Raw genomic sequence first — 15,749 nt, 5'->3', positions numbered from 1 at the left:
CTGTAAGACAGGGAAGCCCACCCCAGCCCGGGTTTGTGCCCTCAGTGGGCTCCTCCATTCAGCAGCACCCGCCACACCCACGTATGGCAGGTCCCCCCCGCCAGGCCGGGCAGCTAAAGGCAGCAGGCTCCTGAAACAAGGGTCGTTCTCAAGGGACACAGTCTCAGGCTGAAGGGGGATGGCCGATCGAGCACTGGGAACCCCTGGGGTAAGGGGTGCTGTGTCTCAATGACTTGTGGTCCTTGTTTCACGAAATTAAGAATTCTCGTGAACGTTCTGTTGCTATCAGGACCCGCGTCCGACGCCACTGATCGGTCTTCTACTCACTCGGCTTGGTTTCCCTGTGATCCTGAATACACTGTCCTCCTCTCCTGGTACCTTTGTCACACTGTTCCCCCAGCTCAGACTCCTCTCTTGCCCATTCAACCTCACCCATCTACTATCAAGGCCCAGAACAACTCCAAACTTTCTCTGGCTCACAGCCATCTCTCTCTCTCCTGGCCTTTCATGGACCCCTCACTAGGGCTCTGCACTGCAGTCATCTTTAACGGCTTTGTTTCAGCTGTGTTGGGACTGCACTGTCTTATCCTTACCTTGTACACCCCCGGTGCCAAGCAGAAAACTGAGTAGGCTCCTAGCTGTACCCACGTCATTGAATTAACTGAATCTTAACCTTCTTTAAGAAACAGATACACCCCACATCACGGGATGGAGTTTACATGGGGTAATTCCAGCGGTAGAATCCTACCCTGGCTCTAGGTAAGCTGCCTTGTTAACACAGGACGGTTAACATTTCACAGGTAAACAGTTATGGGTTTTGAGAACCTCTGATCTCTCGGCCTAATCTGTCACTTTCTTCTCTTTAGTTCTTCGATATCAGGAGGGATGAGGGGCCCATTAATGTTCTTTTAAAGGGGACAGAACAATGGGAATTCCCTGGCGGTCCAGTGGTTAGGACTACGGCGCTTTCAGTGGCAGGACCTGGGTTCAATCCCTGGTCGGGGAACTAAGATCCCACAAGCCACGCAGTGTGGCACGCCCCCGCACCCCCAACCCCCAAAAAAGGGGGAAAAGAAAAACGAAAAACAAAATCAAGGGAACGGAACGAGACACCGATCTTAATGCTTGTAGAGTCGAGTCTACGAGGCTACAGGTCTGCATGCCCCAAGCTCCTTCTGAAGGAGACCCACCCTGAATAGAATTCCACAGCTGGAAGGGGACCGGGTCATCCAGTCCAACTGCCCCCCGCCTTTAATTCATAAGTCCCTCACCCCACATCATCACATCACCTTCTGAGCACTTTTAGTCCTTCAAAGCAGCCCGTTCCATTGCTGGACTGCTCTCTCCATAAGGAGTGTGCTTTTCGCTGATGACTCAAAAATCCGATTCCCTATAACTTCTGGCCCTAGTTCAGTCCCCTGGAGGTTCACAGCAGTCTAACCCTTCTTCTAGATGTTAGACCCCAACGTCTGAAGACTGTCCCGTGCTGCTCACCCACCCGTCTTCCCTGCTCCTGAGCACATCTTTACTTCTCTCAAGCCTTCCTGATAGGCCAGAGCTTCCAAACTCCTTGCTGTGTTGTCTGCCCTCCTTTGGTTAAAAAAAAAAATGCCCTCCTTAAATGTGGCTCCAATGTTAGGCATGACACTCTAAACCCATTAAACTGGATCATGATCACTGCATTAAACTTCTCTACCCTTAATTTAGAGCTAAGAAAGCAAACCATGAAGGGGAAATAAAGTTGAATATTAACGAGTGCCTCCCATGGGCCATCAGATCAAATGTGACAGCAATTTCACGAAGCAATGATTATAATTCCAATTTTATAAATGAAGGAACCGAAGGTCCCTAATACTAAATCCTTTGCCTGAGGTCACAAAACTAGTCAGTGGCAAGATTAGGATTCTACCTCAGTCTGATAAAATGAAGCTAACTATTGATTTTGCCCCAGAACGACTTTCTTAAAAAGACGCATCTAGTTTTTCAGAAAGAAAACCGTACCAAGAAGACGTTATGAAAAGGAGACACGGTACCAGCCATCTTCCCAGACTCTCAGCACGGCCCCTGAGGAGGGGCCACGGCCTGGGCGTTGGGTGTTGTGTGCATGTTTTGAGGGCAGGAGGTGGGGGAGGGGAGCACACGTCAAAAGGAGTTAGAAAGACACGCCCTCTGGGAAGATAAATCTCTGCAAAAAGGGGGTTATCTCTTTCAAGGCCTGTCAGATGGCTATGGGTTACCAAGAAGAAAAATTAGCTCTCCTTCCTTCTAACCTACAGTTTTCCTACTGCAAATCCAGTGTGTTATTTCACTGACATAATTTTGGGGAATACACGGGTGTCTCCCACAGCTCACTCAAGGGTGGCTTTCAAATCAGAACAATGGATGGCCTGAGGGAAGAACGAATGGGAGGAGGGCATCTGGTGGGCGATGATGGAGATGGCGCTGTCCTCAGAGCACAGGGCAGAAGTCCCATCTCCGTAAGACCAGGGCAAGGAGGGACGGTGGGGGCATCTCACCTGGTCAAGAAGCATCACCGAGGATTTGATGATCTCCCTCCATTTTTGGAGCTCGGTATCGTGGTACTTTTGCTGGGACTCTAAGAGCTGGGCCCACTCTGTCTGAGACTGGGGTAACCTGTGGGGTAGAAGAAGGGGTACCCCAGCAGCTGGAGTTATGGCCCGCTGACTGTCCTATGCGCCCAGACCCCTAAAGGACAGAGAGCCACATCAGAGCGCTCTGTCCTTTGCTCAGTGCCCTGGTTCCCCTGTGCCCCAAATCAGAAGCAGACTGAAACTACAGGGACAGTTTTCAGAGCCTGCCTAGGCACTCATCCCAGAGGGTTATCCCCCGGCCAAGGGCAGCAGGGCCGTCCCAAGGAGACTGGGAAGCAGGAGCCGGGACACAGTACTGGCTGGGGTGAAGGTGGGAGCAAGGGGGAGAGGCCAGGATTACCTGTCCTGGAGCCTCAGACCCTGCCAGGCAGTGAGGGTCTGGGTGGTATATTCCAACATCCAGAGTTTGTAGAAGAGCATCATGTTGAGGACGACCAGCAGCACCAGACTAAGAAGGTGACAAGGGGGAAAGCGAGAGCCATGAGCCGGCGTCTGGGGGAGCCCCTCCCTCTCAGAGCCGGGCACTCCCCCGCCCAGGGGCCGCTGTCCTTGACCACTGGGTCACCCGACGTGTCGCAGGGGGTGGTTAAGTGAGCCAGAGGGATGCAGCGGAGGCGGGGGGCGGGGGGGGGGGGGAAGAGAGAGAGAGAGAGAGAAGCAGTGTCATCTGGAGGGGCCAGGAAAGGGCCGTGGAGAGGCGTGTGGGGTGAACGCAACAGAAAGGAGAGACATACAAGTCACCCAGAACCTGGGTGCTGGGGGAAGCGAGGTAAGATGGAGAGGAAAAGAGATGATGGGGTAAAAGAAGCCATCATAGAGTCAGCACCTGAAACAGATCCCAGTGGGAGCAAGGAAGAAAAACAGGGAGGAGGCAGAGGTTAGAAACAGGCTCGTGTGGGGAAGGGGAAAGCCCGCTCAACCCGAGGCAGAGAGAAAGTGAGCGTCCATGACAAAGAAATGGCGGGAGCAGAGACACAGCAGGATGGGGACATCTAGCAGGAAGGAAGGGGGGCGCTGGGAGCAACTGCACACAGACTCTTAGCACTTCAAGGGTGATCAGTAGAGACAAGGTTCCTTCTACAAATCCAAACCGGGGGAGGAATTCCAGTGGGATTCCCAGCTCTGCCCCTGATACGCCTCCCAGATGTTAGCACAACTGCCCGAGAGCTGCCGTCTCCTCCGTGCACCTGCCACAGCCCTGCACGGGGCACGAGGACCAGTCGAGGCTTCTCAGGGATGGGCTGGAAGTGCTCAGAGTCAGGGAGGTGGCAGGAAAACCAGGGGCCGGGGGACCCAGTGGGGAATGATGAAGAGTCACTGAGGCCTGTGGGAATTCTCTTCTCTTGGTCTCAGTGGCCTAAAGATCATTTTATAACAGAGGTTCATGGGATGGAGAGATGAAAGCTCTGGGAAAGAGAGGACGCAGACACGCAGAACTGGGCACAAAGCCTGGCTCACTGCTGAAACATCTCAACTTTCAATCAAGTTTCCTAGATTCACTGAAAGCCAGTTCCTTCAACAGGACAATAATACCTACCCTGCTGAGGTTGTTATGTGCATGGAAGGAATGTATGTGAAGCCCTCCACAAGGAGCAGTTATTTTCATTAAAGGAGGAAGTACAGACACACAGGAAAAAGAATGACAAAAACGGGAAGATAAAACAAATAGGTGGAAAAAAGACCAACAAAGAAAGAAAACCTATACTAAGACTCTGACCTTTCAAAGCGTGTGCTGCATGTGGTGTGTGATGTGTGGTGTGTGTGGCATGTGTTACTGTGTTTCTCACCTGGGCTTCCAGCACTATGGAAGGCGGCATTCCTTAGAGCAGCAGCTGCAAATCCCTGGGGCTACTCGGCTGTGTTCTCGGGGCTCTCCTGAGTTTTCCACGAGAACTTCTTAATGTTGTATTGAATTTCAATGATACCACCTTTAACTGCATCAGTGCGCCTGGACCACCTGAATGCCACTTCCTCAGGGTGTGCTGCACACAATCTTAGTACTTGCGTTTGGGTTTGTGTTTACAGTCCTGTCTGTGCTCAGTGGAGGTCAAGGGACACCCTTGCCCGCTTCCCGAGTGAAGGCTTGGGGGTGGTCTAAACAGAGAAGCGGTAGGAGGCTGGGGTCACCACAGGGCAGGCTTATGGCAGCCGGGGCCTCTAAGACGCAGGGCAACCTGCACTGTACCAGAAGCTTCCACTCACAGGCTGGGAGCAGACCCAACGCCTGGACCTTGTAGGGTTGAATGACGAGGCCCAATTATCCTAAACGAACAAAGCGCCAACATTTGTTAATATGCTATAAAATTTACTCAGGCCACTGGCCTTCTCTACTAAATAATGACAAAACACAGAGAGCTTAAACAGAACTAACCCAAGGTTAGAGTTCTCTGTTGACCAAAACCAACACCAGAGATTTAGTTTTAACAGTGGCATGAATCACATTAAAACGATGCTGCCAAACGTGAATTCTACTGGCTTTACGGTTGTCCTTGCATTTAATTGTGTAAAAATATGTTGGCTTCTTATGCCATAGTCAGAAGACTTTTGCATCTACTTTTATGTTACAAATTCAGGTAAGGTTAGCAAAAGAGCCCCCCTCGTGACCCTCAAAGGCCCCTCTCCCTGCGTGGTCCCCAGGTCTGTCCTCAGCCCATTTCCTTTCTCACGCTCCATACTCTCCTCCGATGATCAATCTCATTCCCACCACGGCTTTAACGCTACCGACAATTAAATCTGCAACTGCAGCCTGAACTTCCGTCCTAAGCTCCAGGTCCACATCAAGAAATATCTATCTATGGCAGCTCAGAGACATCGGGAACTGACGGCATCTTCTGTGACAACTTTCCTCTAAGTTCCAGGTTTCTGTCCATGACACAACCATCTACAGGCACGCAGATCAGGAAGGCCTCTTCCTTTGCTACGTAACCAGGTGTAAGGAGCCTTCACCTTCTGGGCCCTCTCAGCCCCAGGAGGCCCTCATCTCAGTGTGACGGTCCCTCCCGCCGAGATCACTGCCGTTTACTCCTGTTGGCCCCCACTGCCTCCAGTCCGTTCTTGTCTAGCCCATGCCCCATACTGCCATCTGAGTGATTTTTTTTTTTTAAGTGTAAATCCAACCATGTCAGTCCAGGGCTTCCTTCCCAGATTCCTGTGGGCAGAGCTGTGCTCCTGTTTCTGCAATCCTGAAAAATACTTTAGTGAAGGCATGAAGGGCTGGGGGGGGGGGGTGGGAGTCACAGAAGCAGGACAGAGCTACGCACAGTCTAACGCCTGGTGCACACCTGGTAGAGCCAGCGTCTGGGCAGCTCCTGAGCACCCCCCAAGCTGTGCCACCACGTCTCACAGCACAGCCCAGGCAGGAAGGGCTGGGCAGTCAGGCAGTGGGCCCAGCCAAGCAGAGGAGCTCTCTGTACTTAGCTGTCCAAGCTGTTCCTACTCAAGGTTTACAAAAGTCCTGAACAGGCTCTGGGCTCACACTTCAGAAAGCTGTCTTCCCATCTTACACCCTCATGTTTTTCAACGAACTTGCTCCCTGGCCCAGCATCTTTCTGTGCAAGTTACTGAGCCCACAGCTTTACAGCATTATGGCAGTGATTATACACGGCTTATATTAAAATAAGCATACACTTTTCCTGGACTCTAGTCATCGATTGTGTCCGGCCACCCTGCCAAAGGGTGGGCCCCGTAAGTGCACAGTCCCGACGCCTGGCACAGAGCAGACACCCAGAACGTCTGTCACAAACAAATGAATGGGCTCCTAAAATGCTCTGTGGCATCTCTATGTTAGCATTTATTCAACAGTGTAGCAACTGTGAATCTCCTGTCTGTTTGACCCACTTGAAATTGAGCTCCTGAAGGGCATGGAGGCTGTATGCAGCATTTTCTTCTGAATCCTGAAGGCCTAGCATACAGTAAGTGCTGAGCAAAACAGAGAAAAAGCAGCAAAGAGGCAAGGAAGGACAGATAGAGCAACCGATCTGGAGAGGGACTAGAGGAGAAGGCAAAAACCAGGGCAGCAGCGAGGGCGTTCGGATGCCTGAGGAAGACAGACGGGGAGGAGGTGGCAGGCGAGAAAGGAAGGCGGCCGGGGCAGGGCGGGGGAGGATTGCCGGAGTCCCTTACACACAGCTGATAACCAGCAGTAGCTTGGACACACTCTGCAGGTGGAAACCATTGGGGCTGTCCTCGGGGATGTGCCGTGTCTGCGTGGAACCTGTGGGGAGAAGGAAAGAGGTCATCACCACGTGGCCCGCCAGCTCACCAACAACCGACGTGATGCTGGTCACGCACAGAACTGCCCGTGACGCTGTCGTGGCAACGATGTGAGACGTGGACCTGGCCCTCAGGGAAGGGAAGCTCCTGGAGGGCAAGGGGGACAGGAAAGTGACCGAACAAATGAGAAAGTCACCTGACCTCTGTAGCTAGGACATGCAGGTGCAGGACAAAGCGACCTGCAGCTGTGGAAGGGAAACAGCACTGGGCTGGGACCAGAGACAGCTCTCAGCTCTGGCTTCATCCATAACTGGCCACGGGACGTTGAGTGAGTCACGTAATCCACTGAGGGTCAGTTTATTCGAATGCAAAGTTAGCCAGGAGTCCTGTATGTAAAACTCAAGAACAACGTGGGAGCGCCCTGGCTGAAGCCAGGGGAGGGACAAAGAAGGCTGGCACCCTCCTCCTCCCCCTGCCTTGCCCCACCCAAATCTGATGAACATCCGGGGAAGTGCAGAGCACAGCCTGAAAATCCCTTACTGCATGTTTCTGCGACCGAGCAAAGACAGGAGGTTGTGAATGGCTGGATGGGACGAGGGAGCCCCACTGCCTGGCAGGGGGCCAAGGAGGGGGCTGCCTCGCACTCCCTGACCTTTGTGTCATGCGGTAACCCTGGGGGCTGAGCTTCGGTTTCTCCCTGGAGCATGTCCCAAGAGCTCGGAAGCTGCAGGCCTGAGCCGAGGCATGCAGGGAGCCATGGAGCTCAGGGAACACGGAGGCAGAAACCCAAAGGCAACTTCTGTTCAGCAGAGCACACAGGGGGGTTCAGCAAGGGCTGAGGAGCTTAAGGGCAAAGGGAAATGGCAGAGCATCCGGAGCCTCAGATGTAATGAGTCGTGAGCCAATTATACACAGTCCACGCCAGGCTGCAAAACGAGCACGCCTGTGTGCCCGGCATAGGCACGCAGCTCCCGCCCACAGCCCTGAGCCACGCCTCCCCGGCCCCCACCCGCGCACACCTGCCACGTGCTTGATCCTGTGGCCCACATCTTCATCGGTGGGTGTGGTCACGGGGCTCATCACCTCTTCCAGGTGGGGCACCCGCAGGTGGGCATGGGGACGCTTCCTCCTCCGCACCGACGGGGCCTTACTGGCCTTCTCCTTGGGAGACTGTCTGTGCAGCTCAGCCAGGTAGGTGCTCTCTGTTTTGGTCAGCTCGCTCTCTGTCAGGGTCAAAAGGCCATATCAGAGGACATCTGCCCCTACCTCCAGCCCAGCACACTGGCCTCCAAAAGCAGCTGTCTACTCCTAGCCGAACCTTCTCTATGGGGACCATTTTCCCCTATTGTACTCTGGGATGTTGCCTGGGAGGGCGGGGATCCCTCAGGGATGCCCATGAGCCCCAGGAAATACTCCTGGGACCCAGCCCAGCCCAAAACCCTCTCTGGGTCGTTCAACAGTGTGTAGAGACAAAGGCTCCTAACGTGCACCCTCACGTATGCAATCTGGGGCACGTCACGTTTCCCAATGGACGCCTTCTCGGGCTACTTCCTTCTCATAACAGAATCACCACCAGTGAGCCTGGATCTCAGGCTCATTTTGGGGGGGTCATGGATCCCTTCATGACGACGATCTCATAAAGGTTACAGTCAGAGCCTCTTCAACGTGCATACGTTCACATACGTGCTGAACTTTGTATCCGTTTCTGGGGCAGACTCAGGGACCCCGTGAAGCCCGCTCACTGCCCCCGTCTCTCCCCGTGCCCCATGCCTCTCAGGCCCTGAACGGTGACAGCGGAATGGTTCACCCAGCACCAGTGACGGTGCTCACCCAAGTGGCGGAAGTAGTCCTCCAGCCCACTCCAGAAGTTCTTCTCGATGAACGTTTTCACCAGTCCCCAGGGCTGTTTTCGATAGCGCAGCTCTGTGGAGACCCTGAGAAACAAGCCACAGACAAGATCAGCCATTTGCTAGGCGGACCTTCCTCTGCTGGGAAAAGGAAACTTCAGGTTCAAGGCCGAAGCAGCTTCACATTGGTGCTGCCCTTTACAAGTTAAAAAAAGCCCCTTCACATCCACATCACCTGATCTCCCTGGCCACCCCTTGAGGTAGGTGAAGCTAGTGGATTTACCCTCATTTCATAGAAGAGAAAACTGAGTCTTAGAATTTGTAAGCAGACCAAAGATTAACAAAAAGGGCTCTGACTCCAAGCCCACAGCTCGCTCATGATGCCACTCGGCCTCATCCCAGGAGGGCTCCGGATGGCGGGCAGCCTGCCGGCCCCAGGGCCCTTCTCTCCTTCTCCAGAGACTTTTAGCCCCGGGCAGGCTCTCGGGCTTCGCGGCTTCCACCTTTAAGGGCTTCATCAGCTCCTGGCCTGGCCCCTGCCTCTCCACCCTCCCCGGGACCTTGCCAGCTCCTGCTCTTTCCGCAGCACTCTGTCCCCGTCGTGGGCGCCTCTGCTGTCCCGGCCCTGCAGCACCACCTTCGGCTGCTGCACGGTCATGCTGCTCTGCCTCTCCTGGAGGTGCACTTTCCTCGGTTAACAGATGCTCCCAGTTGACGCTCCCCATGTTCAAGGCTCCCTGCTCTGCCCTCAGGAGGAAGAAGGGACCTCAGCCCCAACCCTGGTCCGACGTGTGTGTGTCCACGGCCACGTCACCCCCACCCAGCAACTCTTCCCTGGATTGAAGGTGGGCACCTCTCTGTAAAGGTCTGTCTGGGGTCAACCAACTACCTCTGCGTGAGCTGGACAGAAGGGACACCCAATTGGAAAACCCTCCAAGGAAGCTGGAAGCGAGGAACACAGATGCTGCAGGGGAGGGACAGCGGGGCAGCGGGGAGAAGAGAGAGAAGGGAGGGAGTGCGGGGGGAGGGAGGAGAAAAGGAAGGAAGGGAGAGGGGGAAGGAGGGAGTAGGAGAGGGGCGGGGAAGGACAAGGAGTTGCTCAGAGAGAAGCACCGAAACCAAAAAAAATGTTTCAAACAGGAGAAAGCGGGGCTTCCCTGGTGGCACAGTGGTTGAGAGTCCGCCTGCCGATGCAGGGGACACGGGTTCGTGCCCCGGTCCGGGAAGATCCCACATGCCGCGGAGCGGCTGGGCCCGTGAGCCATGGCCGCTGAGCCTGCGTGTCCAGAGCCTGTGCTCCGCAACGGGAGAGGCCACAACAGTGAGAGGCCCGCGTACCGCAAAAAAAAAAAAAAAAAAAAAAAAAAAAGAGAAAGCTTCGTCCCTTTTCAAGGTGTGGGTATTCAGATCTTCCCGATTCCCCAGAGACCTCTCGCAGCCTTTCACCAAACTCCTATTTTATTTGAACGTGAGTGAATTTCTGCTCCGTATAACCAGAAGAACTGGGTCTAAGGTACAGGTACACGATCGGTTATGTTCAAATGGGTGTGTGTCTTGGCTTTTCAGTCAGACTACAAGCTTCGCAGAATGTTAGGGTCTAAATTTCTTCCTTCCTTGAATGCACGTCACAGTGCCCAGGACAAGACTCGACCCACAAACGGCATCTAACTAATCATTCAATCAACCTTTTCTGACTCTGCTGTGTGCGGGCCCCGTGCTGGGTGCTGGGAACACAGTGGTGTGTGGACTGGGACTCCTGCCGGCCAGGATGGCCAGAGCTGCCACCCAGGGAGACACATGCGCAGGAACTCGCAACAAGCCCAACACCCAGCAGGGTGGGAAGGGCAGAGACTTGCTTTTCTAAGACCTGGATTTCAGCACTTTTGACTCTTAGAAAAGTTACTGAACTTGTATGACCCTCAGCTTTCTTATCTGAAAAGTGAGGATAAACCCACCTCGCTGGGTTATTCTAAAGAACCAGCTCTTGGAGGTGAAGTACCTACACAGTATCTTATAAACTGCAGAAAACCACTGAAAAGCAGTGGTTGTAAAAGTTTTACTAAAGAGACACACAGAGGGGTAAAGAGAACACGTGGTGGAGAGAAGCATGAACTGTAAGGATGCGGTGGGGGGGCGGTCTCGGAGGCTCTGGAGAGGAGACAGAATAAAGGCTGAGGCAGCAGCTGGTACACCCAGCCTCCCCCTCCTCCCCAGGAGCACATCCACGGTTTCTGCTGCAAGCTCCCCGAGGTGCACAAGGAACTTGCTCCGCACCCGCTCGGCCGTAGAGACAGCACCTGAGTCGACTCTTGTTCCGGGCCACACGGGTGAGAGTGTAGCGGTTGATGGTGTAGAAGTAGTCGTGATACGGCACGTCGTGCGTGAGGACCTCGGCGTCGACCACGTAGCACTCGCTCTCCTGGCTCGCCTTGTACATGGTCTGTGGGGAGGAAAGGGTCGTGGGACGAGGCTGACGAGCAGCAAGACGGTAAAAGCACCTCCTTCCTAACCTCCCCAGCCCACCCCCAACTTCTGAACGGGGACCCAGAACCACGGGAAACAGCAGCATCTAAGCATGTCAAATGCCGCCGTTTCAGGGCTAAACAACACCGTCACCCAGACACTCCTTGCTGACGTCTCTCCTGAATCCTCCACGACAGAACAGAGGCTTCTCCAGCCTGCCCTTACTGGCCTCTGCCCGGCGCTCACCTGTGTCTCCCTGACAGTGGCAGTTTTGGGAGCCAGAGGGTTGGTAAGGGTGATGGTGTACAGAATCACTCGGCTCTGGTTTCCATTGTCTTCCTTCTTCCACGGATGGAAGATGATATCTGAGGGGAGAGAGGAGCCGTGGGATGACGGAGGGAGAGAGGCGTGCCATCCCCACATCTGAACGTCCCCTCCAGTGCCCTCCTCTTGACCGTACTGACTGCCGACTGGCCCCCAAAAGGAAGCCAACGGGAGCCTGAGGGCCGGGGGAGAAGGGTGAGAGGAGGGGGCGTCAAAGCAGAAAGAAGCTCATTGTAGCATGGCCGAAATCCTACACAGGGCTCCAGAATGTTGATTGTTCTGGGGCTCGGGCAGGAGGTCCTGGGGCCACCTACGGGGGAGCTGGCAACACTGGAGTTACTGTGATGAGGGCCTGGGATCCTTGGGACCAAGCCCTCTGCTCCGAGGCATGACCTCCCCGTGCCCTCGGCTCTCCCCTCCTCCTGGCAGAGGGCTTCGCCGATGCCCAAGGGCTCTTCCACAGACCCGGACCCTAAGCAGCCCTGCCAGTCCCTGCAGTGCGGCAGGGGCAAGGAGCACACAGGTGCCAAGCATCAACTCTGAGAGCCTGAGGTTTGAATCCCAGCTGGGCCCCTTCCTATTAGCTGCATGACCTTGGGCGTCTAATAATGGTCTGAGTTTCAGCGTCCTCACTGGTACCGTGGGGATCACAATCCTGGCACACAGGGCAGACTGGAGGACTGAATGAGACAGTGTAACGTGCCTGGCGGACAGCAGGTGCCGACAGGACGTGGCGGCTGCTACTCTCTACTAGACGGTGAGCCCTGGCGGATCCTGTTCACCGCCGAGCCTTTGGGGCCCGGCATCAAGGGTCTGGGCACCACGGGCGAGCGTACAGCCACGGTGGCGCGGGGAGGAGTAGCCTGCAGGGCCCCGAGGAGCTCTGGCACCGTGTGAGGCCACAAAGGGGGCGCCCCGGGCCATGAGGCGGCCTGGAAAAGGAGGGTGCTTGGGAGGAGAGGAAAGGAGAGGGGACAGAGCGGGAAGGGGTGGGAGGCACCAGCCCTGGGAGGGACGGACCTGAGAAGCGTCGCTGTTCCATGAAGTCCCGCTGGAAGGGCGAGTCGGTGAACAGGAGGTCGTACAGCTTGTCCACGCTGAAGTTGAAGACTTCATTCACGTACTGCCGGCCACTCAGGTCCTCGTAGAAGGCCTGGACCTCCCCTGCAGAGAGGATGAGGAGGGAGACAGGGAAGGTGAGGGATACCCCAGGGACACCCCCCAGAGCACCCTCCATGGCTAATGTGGGAATGGCCACCAAGGCTCAAAGGAGGCCGCGGGGTGGGGCAGCGGGGCCCTGGCCTCCGCCGTCCGTGGCTTTGCGTCAGTCGGCCTCCTTCCTCAAAGGGCGTGCACGTTACGGACTCTATAGCTTTACAGAGAGTTTGGGAATGTGCTATTTGCCTTTACACTCTCAAGCCTTCCTAATTAAAGTGATCTTAGACCAAAGTCTAAATAGATGAAATAGATGACTACTTCCTGGGCTTGCCGGAACCCAGAGGATCAGTTATCAAGAGTCTGTAAGTTAAAGCGCAATTGACAGCAAACGTCATCGCAACCCATGGCACTGGTGCGTCCAGGGACACTGACGAATCTGTTTTTACAAAAGCTTCTGAGGCTGGTCTGGTCTGCAGGGCCGTGATCTCTGCGCAAGGTCTGCTCTCCTTCCATAAGGCAGCCTATATCCCCTTCAAAAAATTTCATTTTCTACAGGAGAGAGTTTCTGAGTACAGGTGAGTTGCTCAGACCCCAGCATTCCTCTTGAGCCCTCGGCACCCCACAGGCCCTAATCACTGCCCCTGCAGGGCTGTTATCTGATCTCAAGAAGAACGCTGCCATTTCTGGCATCCCTGTGACCCTGAGAAGGCCAGAGAGGAATTCACGAGCATCCTGGAGCGTCCGTGCGCATGACTGCGGGATCCGGACTGTGGCGCACAGCTCGGGCGCACTTCTCAGTTTACACGACGGCACCCCGGTTCTTAGGCGGTGCCCACCTGCACAGTCCTTTGCACCGACCCTGCACCCCAAATGGCAGTGGGCAAGCCCACCACAGGTGAGAATACCCCTACAGGTGACTCGCAGGAGACCGTCCACACAGGTGGGTAAGTGAGCACTGTCTGCACAGCCTCGCAAGTCAGAACCCACCACCAACTCAAAGGAGGTAAGCCATCAACCATACTCGTGAACACTGAGGATCTGGCCTGGAATGTCAGAGGCAGCGTGTTCCCGAGGGAGGGCTAGACGCCAACCCTACGCAGGAGGGAAGTAAGAAGCTACCCACTTAGAAGTATGAGAGAGAAGGGCAGTCTCCTCAGTCTGTCTGACCAGGCAACAGTCTAGGTCCGAAATCCCCATGCTGGAGCCACCGGAGCAAGTGTCTGTTAAAATGTGTTTCCAGGGCCAGCGGACTAGCACTTTGCTTGTGGCGTATACGCGTAAACACTGTGAGGGGCAGAGCTGCAGGGCACGCCGGTGCCAACAGGGGGCACGTGGAGTGACGGACTAAATGGCAGACAACCTAAGACAACACTGTAAAGCAATCATACTCCAAGAAAGATGTTTAAAAAGAAAACTGAAAAAAAACAAAAGACAAAGACAAATATAAAACGACAAGGATACTACGGTGAGTGCCTGAAAAAAGGGATGTTTGCTAATAACAAGTGCACCTTTTTTAAAAGAGCTGTTTTACCCACCCACCCTTCCGCCAGGAAACCAGACTGACTCCAGTCTCCATATGGGAACATCCGTTAAGCCTTCAAAATGTTTGGAGACAGGAAGTGCCATTCTGCCCCCGCTGTCAGACGCCCACCTTCATCGTGGGTGTCGGAAGAGTCACTGAGCTCGGTGGGGATGTCCTCGTTGTCGTTGAAGTCTAGCGAAGGGGAGTTCACGGGCGCGATGATCTCAATCTTCTCCCCGATGATGCTGTCGATGGCGAGCTCCTTCTCCAGGGACCCGTCGCCCTCCAGCACCTCCTCCTCCAGGGGCAGGCCGTCAAACTGGGGTGGGGACAGAGCGGTCAGCCTGGTCTACTCTCCAAGAGGGAGTCAGAGAGCTGGCCGCGGGAGCCTGCACGTTCAGAACGCAGCTGCTCGGGGGCTGGGCTGTGGGGGTCAGGGGTCTCCCCAGCTCTGCCGGGGAGGACAGGACACAGCACAGGGCCCTTCCCTTCTCCTGACACCAAGCCCCACACATGGGCAGAGGCAGCTCCGTAGTCCAACTCCTCTCCTGGGGCCAGGCCTCCACCGTCCTGTAACGACGTGGGCCTGCCTCCAACTAGTGCCCTGTTTTCTGAGAGGCTCAAAAGGCTTCCTAAGCAGTTTTTGATTCATTCTCCCATTAGCCCTGGGAGGGAATGGGTACAACTCTTTACATTTTAAAGTCAACCTCTGAGACAGAAAATGGAGACTAGGCATCAAATGGATGATGCTTTCATTCTAAGGCCAAGTGGTCTGACCCCTAAGCCACTGGAATACAAGGCTCCCTTTTCTGGGAACCCTTTCTTCTACCTGCCAGCTCACACCCAGACACTTCCCTCACCAAGCTTCTATCCCCTCTATATAACCAAGTCCCAGAGGACAGAGTCCTTCTTATACATTTCTGTCTCTTCTGCAAAGTCTAGCACAGCAGGAAAATAAACCGGAGTGTCGACACTAGGAGCTCCATCACGATTTACGGAATGAATGAACAGATAGCAGTTCTGCAGTCCTCTCTTCATGTACAACTTTGACTTTAGATCGAGGCAGTGAAAAAACAAAGACCTGGAGTAGTTCTCCACCAGTGGGCTGATCACACCAGCCCACGAAGAGCAAAGCTCACACAATGGACTTGAAATGGTTCTCAGCTGCTCCGAAGCCAAACAAAATCTGGAACCCGAAGCACCAAGAACCCAGCTCTGGATTCTACACTCATTTGGATGCAGAGTCCCTCTGCCCCAGGATGCCGTCCTGCATAAACTGACCACAGTGTAACCAACCTCCCCTCTGCCTGCTCCCCAGGTTGGGGTCCCGTGGAGTTAACAAGGCTGGGAAACACTGCCACCGGATTGGGTGGAAGCAAAGGGCTCCCCGCCCGTACCGAGACAGGCGCTTCGCTGCTCCCCGTGGATGTCAGCGTGCTGTTGGTGATGGACTTCTTGGGCAGCTGTGGACTGGCATCCGGCTTGGTCTCTATGCTGCTTTTGGATGAGCTGTCATTCACTTCATTCTCCTCTACAGGGATCTCCTCACAGTAGCTGAAAAGAGACAGTGTGAACCCACGTTAGCCTCAGTGGCCAAGACGGCAGACTCAC

General features: G+C 54.7%; 1 protein-coding gene across 1 annotated transcript in view; it reads right to left on the bottom strand.

Moving 5' to 3' along the window:
* Positions 1 to 15,749, bottom strand: part of GRAMD1B (GRAM domain containing 1B) — a 181,508-nt gene that overhangs the window by 9,226 nt on the left and 156,533 nt on the right. The window contains exons 10-19 of the mRNA XM_022560200.3: positions 15,536 to 15,692; positions 14,268 to 14,457; positions 12,479 to 12,622; positions 11,381 to 11,499; positions 10,969 to 11,111; positions 8,655 to 8,758; positions 7,844 to 8,047; positions 6,735 to 6,825; positions 2,953 to 3,060; positions 2,517 to 2,634 (exon numbers count right to left, since the gene is read on the bottom strand). Of these exons, the coding sequence (XP_022415908.2) occupies positions 2,517 to 2,634; positions 2,953 to 3,060; positions 6,735 to 6,825; positions 7,844 to 8,047; positions 8,655 to 8,758; positions 10,969 to 11,111; positions 11,381 to 11,499; positions 12,479 to 12,622; positions 14,268 to 14,457; positions 15,536 to 15,692 (1,378 nt within the window). The remainder of the gene's footprint in view (positions 1 to 2,516; positions 2,635 to 2,952; positions 3,061 to 6,734; positions 6,826 to 7,843; positions 8,048 to 8,654; positions 8,759 to 10,968; positions 11,112 to 11,380; positions 11,500 to 12,478; positions 12,623 to 14,267; positions 14,458 to 15,535; positions 15,693 to 15,749) is intronic.

Source organism: Delphinapterus leucas, chromosome 7 (assembly GCF_059928025.1).
Source record: "Delphinapterus leucas isolate spDelLeu-1000000601 "Yukka" chromosome 7, BTC_Dleu_Yukka2, whole genome shotgun sequence".
In the NCBI taxonomy this organism is placed as follows: domain Eukaryota; kingdom Metazoa; phylum Chordata; class Mammalia; order Artiodactyla; family Monodontidae; genus Delphinapterus; species Delphinapterus leucas.
This window is presented reverse-complemented; position numbering and strand designations above follow the sequence as displayed.